The sequence below is a fragment of the Hordeum vulgare genome, chromosome 6H, assembly GCF_904849725.1.
Source record: "Hordeum vulgare subsp. vulgare chromosome 6H, MorexV3_pseudomolecules_assembly, whole genome shotgun sequence".
Taxonomy (NCBI): Eukaryota; Viridiplantae; Streptophyta; class Magnoliopsida; order Poales; family Poaceae; genus Hordeum; species Hordeum vulgare.
This window is the reverse complement of record NC_058523.1, coordinates 516,805,193-516,817,493: the sequence shown is the minus strand read 5'-3', so window position 1 is coordinate 516,817,493 and position 12,301 is coordinate 516,805,193. Positions and strand designations below refer to the sequence as shown.

The 12,301-nt window shown below is 49.5% G+C and overlaps 1 protein-coding gene across 1 annotated transcript; it reads right to left on the bottom strand.

The window, feature by feature from the left end:
* Positions 1-4,546: 4,546 nt before the first annotated feature.
* Positions 4,547-11,367, bottom strand: LOC123405720 (alpha-amylase type B isozyme-like). Its single transcript, XM_045099303.1, has 3 exons — positions 11,233-11,367; positions 10,518-11,152; positions 4,547-4,553 (listed from the first exon to the last, which is right to left on the bottom strand). The coding sequence occupies exons 1-3, from the start codon at positions 11,317-11,319 to the stop codon at positions 4,547-4,549; spliced, it is 729 nt and encodes a 242-aa protein (XP_044955238.1). The 5' UTR covers positions 11,320-11,367.
* Positions 11,368-12,301: the final 934 nt, after the last annotated feature.

Here is a 12,301-nt window from a genome sequence, read left to right as displayed (position 1 = left end):
GGGCTTGCCCACTGGTGGAAAAAAGGCCTTTGGTCGCGGTTCGCAACTGCCATTAGTCGCGGTTGCGCAGCCGCGACCAAATAGGCGCGACTAAAGGCCCCCCACCTTTAGTCGCGGTTGCTTAACAACCGCGACTAACGGCCCGTCCACGTGGGCGCCAGGCGGCCGTCGGGGCGGAGGACCTTTAGTCGCGGTTCTTCTGGCCAACCGCGACTAAAGGCCGCCACAGGTTTAGGGTTTTAGCCCCCCCCTAAACCTGTTTTCTGTTTAATTTGTATTGTTTTATTTCTTTTGTGCTTTATTTTAATTTTGAAGGAGTTTCATATATTCTACGTACTACATACATGCATATGAATGTACAATTTCAAACAAATTTGAAATTGGAACCAAAAAGAATTCAAGAGGAATATACAATATATATTCAATATCATCGGATGACCATATACAATTTTGAACAAGTTTCCATACATAATTTAATGCATATAAAGTTCTACGTCCTCGTAATGGTGTTCTCCTTTAGGATGGAGGACTTCCCTGCTGAACCATCCAGCTAGTTCCTCTTGAAGTGGTCGGAAGCGAGCTTCCGGACTAAGCATCATCCGAAGGTTATTCCTCTTAGCATTGGTATCACTCGGAACCCGCTCAGAGGTGTATCTCCGGATCATCTCACAGACATAGTATCCACATAGATTGGTCCCCGCTGGCTGAATATCCCCAGCATTCTTCGGCTTTGACCTTTTGAATTCTAGCTCTTTTTTGAATTCACCGACCTTTGTATCTACGAACCGTCTCCAAACCCTACGAGGCAAAGAAAATTAAATGAACAAGAGAGTTATTAGTTACTTGATATTAGGAAATGAACGAAATAGGCCGATCGATATAGAGCGCAAATGAATGAAAATAATTACTTCTGCAGCATTCTTCTCATGCCGCCCCAAAGCTTTGGATCCATATTCAGAGAGTCGTGGACGAGACATTCTGAGGTGTTAACTTTAATTACTAGCACAATCCAGTGGAACCTGCGGACACGATACATGCACAGTACGTCATGCATGCATAACTCATCGATTAGCCGGCCACATACCATGCATGGAGTAAACAAAGGAGAATGTGCTCAAGACAGAAACACTCACCCAAAATGGTAAGGAAATAGAATATCACTTTTGAGTTCCTGCTTTGTAAGAAACTGCCACAGGTCTGCCTCCATGTCGGCGGGGTGATGCTCCAACACATGTCCATTAACGATGTGTGGGTCAATGAACCCAACATCATGGATGTTCCTTACTCTGCATTCCTTAATCTTCATTCTGCATGTATAATAGCGGACACAACAATATAGTTAGGACATATATATAGTGCAGGCAATATGAACGAGATGGGGTAGAAATAAATCACTTACAGAACATAGCAACTGATGATAGATTTGTCGAGATCGCGCAGATTGAAAAGCTGGAACAATTCACTCAGTTCAATTTGTACATAGTAATGTTTGAAGTGATGCTCATGTCTAACTTCCGCATAAATATATTCTTTGGCGTTTTTATTTTTTATGTAACCCTTGTACCATTTCAGCAGACCTTTCATTTGTGGAGGTAGATCCTTTTCCTGCGCAGGCTCGACGAGAGGCCCATTCTTGACATATGTAATTACTACCTCCTTCACTTGCGCCTCATCAAGGCCTAACAGTTCACGAAGAGTAATACCTAAGTTGGCCGCTTGTTCTCTGGCACTCGTTACAGTCAATCCCTGTGCTGCCGCAGCTTGTATGATCTCGGGGGCATCCGGACCGGCGGCTTCCACTATAAGCGGGGCAATCGATTGTTTACTTTGTTCCCCGAGCTGGGCAACTTGTTTCCCGCTTTTTTTACTTTCGGCCTTCTCCCGCTCTTTGTTCTCCTTGAACATGAGTGCCTGCCTGCGAAGTTCACGTGCATAGTCGTCAGGCAGATTCTTCGCGGCTTGGGACGGTGTGCTCAAAAATGACTTAGCCCAGTTCTTTTGCTCATCAGAAAATACTGGCTTGGGCTCGGGCTCTCTTTTCTTCTTGCAGTCCGCCTTCCATTTCTCCAAATCAGCAGCCGCGGCCGCGTCGACTTCCTCGGCACTACGTTCCCAAGGCCTTGTGGGGAGAGGCTTCAGTGATGGCTCCGGTACCTTTGTGGTCTTAGGTACATAAGGGTCCGGGTTAATAATCCAGGACTGCTTCTGCTTCTGCTTCTTTGCCGGAGGTGGATTGGGGGGCGGCGTCTGATCACCCGCCGGACGAGGACTGGGGGGCGGCGTCTGATCACCCGCCGGACGTTGTGGACTGGGGGGCGTCGGCTGACGTGACGGAGGTGTAGGTGAACCGCCACCACCACCACCACCACCACCACCGCCACCGCCACCACCACCACCGTAGGGGGGTGGACTTGTTGTCCTTGGCGCCTCGCCTGGAAACTTGATAAACTTCTTTTGCCATAGAATGAAATGGCGCTTGACATCTCCAAGTCTTTTCTCCCCTTCAGGTGTAGCAATGTCAATCTCCAGGTCCTCAAACCCTTGGACTATGTCCTCCACCGTGACACGAGCATAGCCATCTTGAATGGGGTTGTTGTGGTGGAGTGCTCCAGGTAAACATGGTAAAGCACTGCCGATGGCTACCTTCATGGACATGTTCCCGATAGGATAATACAGATGACATTCTTTCATCTCCTTTATATCGTCCACGGGGTAGCGAGGAGGCTCCGGTGCAGTAATTTCGACCACCAGAGGCTCCGGTGCAGTAATTTCGACCACCAGAGGCTCCGGTGCATTAATTTCGATCGTCGGTGCATCTGCACCAGCCGGTGGGGCCTCCGTGGAAGCCACGCTGCTTCTCCGCTGCTGGCTTCCGAGATCCGCTGGATGATCTTCATGCTGCACCCGAGCTGCATCTCTTTCGGCTACTAGTACACTCATGGTTTTCTTCATCACATCCATTTCCGATGCCAACCGCGCCACAACATCTGCTTCCCGATCCATCTTTCTCTTACGGCTTCTGTAACCGTAAGGGTCATCGTTCTGGGGGAACCCTATTTTCCACGGAATGTGCCCCATGCCTCGTACACGTCCTCCGTGTTCAGGATTCCCGAGGGCTTTTGTCAGCGCGTCGTTCTCTCTGTTGAACTTGATCTTCCCCTCTTGAGCATCCCTCATTGCGTCAATAAGGGCTTGGGTGGGTTTAATTAATTTGCCCCGGTAAACACACTCCCCTGTCTCCGGGTTCAGCGTTCCCCCATGCCCGTACCACCAGCTTTTGGCCCTTGGGTCCCATCCCTCCGTACCTGGATGGATTCCTCGCGCCCTCAGCTCGTTCTCCATCTTCTCCAACCTAGGCACCCAAATGCGATACCCTCCTGGCCCCATAATATGATTGTACTCCTTCTTAGCCGCATTTTCCTTATTTCTTTTTGATATTTGAATGAACTGCTCCGATTTCTTTTGCTTCACAAATTCTGGCCAATCATGTTTCAGTTTCTCATATTGTCCTTTGAAATCCGGAGTCTTGTTCTGCTTGACAAAGTCATGGGCTAGATTTTGCTTGAATTTCCGGAATGCGTCGGCCATCTTATGAAGAGCGAACTGTTTGACTAGCCTCCTCCTCTCCTTGTTTTCCTCAATCTTGTTACCCTCCTCATCGAATTTGTTGTATTCCGGAGGTAGAACGAAATGTTCCATAAGCTTCTTGAAGCAATCTTTTTTTGTTCTCTTATCGACAAAAGTGAAACCTGCAGCAATTCGTGCCTTCTTTGGCTCATTCCACTCCTGGACGGTGATCGAGACGTTGTCTCTAACAACGGCTCCGCATTGGCTGACAAACTTGGTGGCGTTCTTGCGGGGCAGACGACGGCGTCACGGAGAGGGAGACCCGGGACCATACTTTTTTTCTCATCACTGCCGTGTGTACTAACCACACGAGTATGAGACCCGGGACTGTGCAGGTGCATCGAGAAATCATAGGGCTCGACAATATGTTTTCTCTTCGTGGGATGCTAGCGGTCGCATCAACTGAGCGTTTTCTTCCCGACGTCTTCTATTCTCAAGATGAAGTGATGACCTCCCTTTCTTTATTTCTTTTTCTTTGTTCTTGCATAGTCTTCCCGACGGCTGTGGCTGAATATCCGACACATGAAAAAGTGTTAACTAGAGTTTTTGACCGTGAACCTGCTGCTTCAGCTTTGCACTGGCCGACCGCCGATTCGCTGGTTCATTTGCTAGTTTTTAATCATAAAAGAAAATACTTTATTTGTTCCTAAATAATTGTAGTTAAAAAAACTAGACTATCTTTTTTTGACTATAATTATTTAAAAACGGAGGGAGTAAATATTATGTAAGTATCTCATTATTAAAAGAGGAGTTGGTTCCGTTGCCTCTCCTACTCCCTTTGTTTTTTCGTCCCATGACTCCCTCTCTTCTTGGTTTTCTGTTGATTTTTTGATACTCACAATTGATCCCACACATAATTTAAACTACACAAATAAAGTAACTTGAAATAATCTAAAAGATAATTGATACATTCCCAAAATCATGTCCTGCAATAACTCAACCAAAATAGATAGTCTTAAACTCAACCAAAAATGGTGAACTTTTCCAAATTCGCTAATTTTTTTCAATTTAGATTGATTAATTATTTAAATTGATGATTTTTTAACTCGATGATCTTTTTTATATTCGATGAAACTTTTTCATATTTGATAGTCTCTGTTCTTTTTCATATTCGATGAAACTTTTTATATTCGATGAAACTTTTAAATAGATAGTCTCTGTTCTTTTTCTTCCAAGACGTTCTTCCAAGACGAACTACCCACGGGACGTCGGGATGAGATGTTCGTTCTTGATTTCTGCGAGCCCTGTCGGCATCGATGGGCGCGGGGACGAGGGCGGCTATGAGCGCAGCGACGAGCGCAATGCTTCGAGCGGAGGGGGCAGTAGGCGGCGACAGGAAGCGAGGAAGGCGGGCGCGGCGCGGGAAAGATGAAAGGATAGGGGTGAACCCTTTAGTCACGGGCGAGGGCGACGGCGGGCGGCGACGAGGGCGAGGGCGACGGCGGGCGGCGTCGACGAGGGCGAGGGCGACGGCGGCGGCAGGCCTTCGGTGCGCGCGGCAGAGAATCGGAGAAGACGAGAGAGATGGAGAAGACGGCGGCAGGGGAGGCGACCCGCACTTGTATTTATAGCCCCCCCCCTTTAGTCGCGGTTGGGGACGCGACCCGCGACTAAAGGTACCCTTTAGTCGCGGGTCGCCTCCCCAACCGCGACTAAAGGGTTTTTGGCGGGTTTTTTGCGTTCCCGCGCCCCCCCCTTTAGTCGCGGTTGGGGAGGCGACCCGCGACTAAAGGGTAACCTTTAGTCGCGGTTTGCCAGACCAACCGCGACTAAAGGCCCCTCCCAAATCTTCTTTTATTTTCAGAACCTTTTATCTTTTTCTTTTCAGAAAAATCATCATTGCTTTTATAGAAACTTCAAACATTTTATTTTCTGTTTTCTAAGCATATTTTCGTAGGAAAAATATGCATAGAGACAATACATTGAATCTGCCTAAAACGGGACAGAAAAAAGAGAATCCATTTAAAGGGAACATTGGCCACAGCCTCTCTCCCCCCCGGCCTGGGCCGGCCTTCGGCCTCGACCCATCTTGCTCACGCCAGCCTGGTGCGGTGGCTGTGATGCCCCGCTGAGAGGCCTCTCGCCCGAGCCGTGAGCGCGCCGCCCCTTTCTTCTCCTATCCGCCCGCTGAGAGGTCGTTTTTGCGTTCCCCGCGCGCAACGACCTTTAGTCGCAGTTGGTCTGGCCTTTAGTCCCGGTTGCACCAACCAGCCGGGACTAAAGGTTAGATGACCAGCTCTGGATTCCTCTTCTTCCCGCCATTTCTTCCCTGTCTTCCCGCCTCTTTCTTCCCGCCACTTTCTTCCCGCCTCCTGTCTTCCCGCCTCCTGTCTTCCCGCTCCCATTTTTCCCGCCATTTCTCACTACATATATGTAGCCCGGCTTGGCCAGCATTATCACATCTCTACAATCTCTCATCACTCTCTCATGGCTTCCACCGCACCCACTCTAACCTACCAGCAGGTGGAGGAGCTTTGCGCCTCGAACTACCCTTGTCCACCGGGCTACCGCGTCCCCACCGGCTGGAGCCTAAGCGCCGGCGGCGTGCCGGTCCCTCCCGTCCCTCAGGGTACTGCGCGCCGGGCGGCCATCACGAACCACTACTACCTCGACCTCACGCCGGAGCAGCGGATGAATCCCCGCTGGCATCCCGATAACCAGCATACTTGGGACGCCTTCTTCATCAATCGGCGTGAGAGGGCGCTCGCCAGGTATGAGGAGGACGGTCTGCCTCCTGGGGACTTCCACGAGGCCGGCCGTCGGCTATGGTGGTACGGCCGGACTCTGCAGAGCGTCATGGACTACATCACGGCCGGCGATATCCCCCGCCTGCGCTACCCTCAGTTCGAGCCACGAGCGCCGCCCGACGACAGCGACGACAGCAGCGACGACGACGACGGCAACTTAGAAGGCGACGACTACCAGTACAACGACGACGGCGGCTATGAAGACTACGAGTATGCATATTATACGCCTAGGCAGGAGTATGACTAAATCACTCCAAATTATTACACATCATTTCTTCCCTTGTGTCCCTGCTTGCTTACGATTGTGCCGTATCCATGGAGCATCCTCATCATTTAACTTAATGCTTGGGTCGGTGTTCACTTTGAAGGGCGGAATTTCAGCAAACATATTATAATCTTCTGACATGTCTGTCTTGTCCTCCACTCCCACGATGTTTCTTTTCCCTGAAATAACAATGTGGCGCTTTGGATCATCGCATGATGTACTGATCGTTTTCTTATCTTTCCGTTTCCTCGGTTTGCTACTCATGTCCTTCACATAGAAAACCTGAGCGACATCTTTCGCTAGGACGAATGGTTCGTCAAGGTAACCAAGATTGTTGAAATCCACCATTGTCATTCCGTATTGCTGGTCCACCTTTACCCCACCTCCTGTTAGCTTGAACCATTTGCACCGGAACAAAGGGACCTTAAAGGAGGGTCCATAGTCAAGTTCCCATATCTCCTCTATGTAACCATAATATGTGACCTCTTGCCCATTCTCGGTTGCTGCATCAAAGCGGACACCACTGTTTTGGTTGGTGCTCTTTTTATCTTGGGCGATCGTGTAAAATGTATTCCCATTTATCTCGTACCCTTGGAAAGTCGTTATAGTCGAAGATGGTGTCTTGGCCAACATGTACAGCTGATCTACAACATCATTGTCATTCATTAAATGTTTTCTCAACCAACTGCCGAAAGTCTCCATGTGGGCCTTCCTAATCCAGGATTCAGGCTTCCCCGGGTTGTCAGAGCGTAAAATATTCTTGTGTTTCTCAAAGTACGGAGCCACCAAGCTGGAATTGGTCAGTACAGTGTGGTGTGCTTCAGTCAGAGAATGGCCGTCCATACATATCGTTGATTTCCTTCCGATCGTGCCTTTTCCACTTAGTCTCCCCTCGTGCCGCGATCGAGGAAGACCAATCGGCTTAAGGTCAGGAACAAAGTCAACACAAAACTCAATTACCTCCTCATTTCCATAGCCCTTGGCGATGCTTCCTTCTGGCCTAGCACGGTTACGAACATATTTCTTTAATACTCCCATGAACCTCTCGAAGGGGAACATATTGTGTAGAAATACAGGACCGAGAACGAAAATCTCTTCGACTAGGTGAACCAGGAGGTGCGTCATAATATTGAAGAAGGATGGCGGGAACACCAACTCGAAACTGACAAGACATTGGATCACATCGTTCTGTAACCGTGGTAGAACTTCTGGATTGATTACCTTCTGAGAGATTGCATTGAGGAATGCACATAGCTTCACAATGGCTACTCGAACATTTTCCGGCAGGAGCCCCCTCAAAGCAATCGGAAGCAATTGCGTCATAATCACGTGGCAGTCGTGAGACTTCAGGTTTTGGAACTTTTTCTCCGCCATGTTTATTATTCCCTTTATATTGGACGAGAATCCAGACGGGACCTTCATACTGCTCAGGCATTCAAAAAAGATGACCTTCTCTTCTTTGGTCAGAGCGTAGCTGGCACGACCTTGAAACCATTCCGGATGCCGGTCATCAGGGTCTTTCAAACGTTGCTGGTCCTGCCGTGCTTCCTTTGTATCATTTGTCTTCCCATACACGCCCAAGAAGCTTAGGAGGTTCACGCAAATATTCTTCGTAACGTGCATCACGTCGATTGCAGAGCGGACATCTAGGACTTTCCAATATTCTAGCTCCCAGAATATAGATTTCTTCTTCCACATGGCTGCGTGCCCGTCAGCTCCCTTCGGAACTGATTGTCCGCCAGGACCCTTTCCAAAGATGACTTTCAAATCCTTGACCATATCAAATACCTCAGCACCAGTGCGTTCCGCAGGCTTCGGCCGGTGATCTGCCTTGCCGTTGTAATGCTTGCCTTTCTTTCTTACTGGATGAATTTTCAGAAGAAATCGACGATGCCCAAGGTACACGTTCTTCTTACAATTTGGCAAATGTACACTTTCAGTCTCATGTAAGCAGTGCGTGCATGCATTGTATCCCTTATTTGACAGTCCCGAAAGGTTACTAAGAGCAGGCCAATCGTTGATGGTTACGAAAAGCAACGCTCGTAGGTCAAATTCCTCTTGTTTGTGCTCATCCCACACACGGACACCACCCCACAGCTGTAAAAGTTCATCAACTAATGGCCTTAGGTACACATCGATGTCGTTGCCGGGTTGCTTCGGACCTTGGATGAGCACTGGCATCATAATGAACTTCCGCTTCATGCACAACCAAGGAGGAAGGTTGTAGATGCATAGAGTCACGGGCCAGGTGCTATGGCTGGAGCTCTGCTCGCCAAAAGGATTCATGCCATCCGTACTTAGAGCAAATCTTATGTTCCTTGCGTCAGCTGCAAAATCTTTGAACCATCTGTCGATCTTTCTCCATTGCGTTCCATCTGCGGTGTGTCTCAACTCCCCGTCCGACTTACGGTCCTCTTTGTGCCATCGCAACAACTTGGCATGCTCTTTGTTCCTGAACAGACGTTTCAACCGTGGTATTATAGGAGCATACCACATCACCTTGGCGGGAACCCTCTTCCTGGGTTTCTGGCCCTCAACATCGTCACCAGGGTCATCGCCTCTGATCTTATAACGCAATGCAGTGCATACCGGGCATTCATTCAAATTCTCGTATTCACCGCGGTAGAGGATGCAGTCGTTGATGCATGCATGTATCTTCAGAACCTCTAAACCTAGAGGGCAGACAACCTTCTTTGCTTCGTACGTACTGGCGGGCAACTCGTTATCCTTTGGAAACATATTCTTCAACATTTTCAGCAAGTTTTCAAATGCCGAGTCAGCTACACCTGCCTCTGCCTTCCATTTCAGCAAATCCAGTGTGCAACCCAGCTTTTTCAGACCATCATCGCATCCGGGGTACAGCGCCTTTCTGTGATCCTCTAACATGCGATCCAAATTCTCCCTCTCCTTTTCAGTTTCGCAGCGTCTCCGTGCATCAGCAATGGTCCGACCAAGATCATCAACGGGATCATCACGTGCCTCTTCTTCACCTTCCCCTTCACCTTCAGCATCCTCCATGAAAGTATCACCGAAATGAGCAAGATAGCTTTCATCGATGAAATCATCCCCTTCTTCATCTTCTTCCATTATAACCCCTCTTTCTCCATGCTTGGTCCAACAATTATAGCTTGACATGAAACCGTGCCGAAGCAGATGCATGTGAACATCTCTTGAGGAAGAGTAACCCTTCTGATTCTTACAGTTAACACATGGACAGATAACAAAACCCCCCGCTTGTTCGCATTAGCCACTACGAGGAAATCTTTCAAACCCGTAGTGAACTCGCCGGAGAGTCGGTTACCGTACATCCATTGCCGATTCATCTGCATTATTATAATATAAAATATATAATTAACCATCATGCATTTGTTAAACTAACTAGCTACAAACAATATAAATTAAACAATGAACTACACACATGCATATTTTATCAATGACACATCAAAGGTTCATCAAGTTGCTAACCGCGATCGAGGAGTGTGGCTCCAACACTTCATGTCATGTTTGTTTCATGCTCTTGGGGCATTTCATCAAACACCTTATGTGCATAAGAGGAACCAAAAGCAAACCTACACCCACTTGTGAAGAGAATGGCTCCAAATGGCTAAGTGTTGGCTGCTGGATGGGTATATATAGGGGAGGGGCTTTAGTTGCGGTTGGACTGGCAAACCGTGACTAAAGGTGCCCGAAGGCCTTTAGTCGCGGTTGTCCTGGCCAACCGCGACTAAAGCCCCTCACGTGCACCAGCTGGCCACCGAGCGCCCTGGGCCCAGGCCTTTGGTCGCGGTTCACCTACAGAACCGCGACTAAAGGTCCCATTAGTCGCGGTTCCTACAGCTTCGCGACTTATGAGGCTGGACGGAAGCCTGTTTTTCCACCAGGGGCCGTCCCCGCCGTACGCGAGCGACGTCCATATCTCGGCCACGGCGAAGCTGGGCTCCGAGCGGTCAATGTAAATCTTGGCGACGTCCGCGGAGTAGCCCTTGGCGAAGTCGAAGCGCCAGCCGTCGAAGCCGATGTCGGCCTTGAGCCAGTTGAGCCACTCGACGAGCTCCTTCTGGACGCGCAGGTTGAGGTGGTCGATGTCGGGGGCGGCCCCGAAGTCGGCGCCGGTGTCCGGGTTGCCGGTGCCGTCAGCGTAGGGCCGGTCGTCGCGGCAGATCATGTGGGGCCCCCAGTCGAGGCGGGCGTCGGGGGTGCCGCCCTCGAAGATGCAGTAGATGCCCCGGCCGTCCTTGTGCTCCGCCGTGCGGTGGTTGATGACGATGTCGGCGATGGCCTTGACGCCCTTGCCGTGGAGCGCCCCGATGAGGGACTTGAGCTGCGCCTTGTTGCCGTACTTGGAGGCGTCCAGATCGTACAGCCGGCCCGGCATGTACCCTTGCTCGGCGACGGACTGCGACGCCGGAGGGAGCCAGACGTGCGTGATGCCGGCGGCGGCGATGTCGTCCACCTTGCCCATCAGGAAGTTGTACCACCCGCCATTGTGCTTCCACGACTCCCAGTTGAAGCCCTGTCGCATGCAGAACCCAAAACTCAGTCCAAAACATGATCGCGGTACATACAGAATCTGAAGATAGGACAAGATCTTACCTGAAAGAGGACTTGCCCGGAGGCCAAGCTGGCCGACAGGCCAAGGAGGACGAGGAAGAGGGAGAGGGACAAGTGTTTGTTCGCCATGTTCTTCAGCTCTCTCTTGCTGTGCTCTCGAAGAGTACGATGGAGAACTGATGCATTCAGCTTGTGTGTCTGGCCAGGTATTTATAGTGTGCTGCAGCATGCCGGAATTGCTGCCGGTGTGCAACTTGCAAATCACTTTCTCGTGTGCTCGACTTGAATGCTCCTTTGGGCCAGTGGATATGTCGGCCGGAGTTTGTTATCGGCCGGTACGGTGAGCTCAAAAGGCGATTCAATGCCCAAGTGATGTAGATGGAGGCAGCCTTCGCCTTCCATAAGAAGGCACCGGTCAATACGACCGTCAGTTATCCTCAACCTCTGTTTTTCTGAGGACAGAACATTCGAGCATTTTTCATCGAATAGTGTGCTGTGGTTACAATTACAAACCTTCATCTACCGCAACTGTATGTCTGTAGGCAAGCCAAGAAGAATTTGCAAGAACACGGAAACTACTCAACTGGGAGTGGTATAGTTTTGTACATGATCAACCCCAAAAGGGTTTAGCTTTCCGCACTAAAATAAGGTTCAGTTCAGACGTCCTGCTTGTAAGCAACAGTTCGTGAGATCAGCAGCAACTGATGGCACCTTCTGAATAACCTGGATGAGGTGCGTCCCTCGAGGCGGATAAAACTGGACACAGCAGTTTCAGAAAGTTTCTAGCGAGTTTCAAACTTTTTTCAGTCCGAAGAGATCAACATATATCCAAATATTCATTCGTTCGATGAGCATTCAATTCGTGAGGGATAAGCAGATTCTTCACTAAGTTTTATCCCATTTAATTTCGTTGGCATCCCCAAGGAGTTCCGAATGGGTTGCTGCAACTCTGGACGTCATTTCTGTACTAGAAAGAAGCTGCACCTTTTGCTCAAACTTTCGGAGGGATAAGCAGGCGCCGTGATAAACAATGGCCGGAGCAGATCCAACTGACTCAACAGAACAAACGGAAGTGTGTTTTCACTTGCCGCCATGCCCTCTACAGTCTATC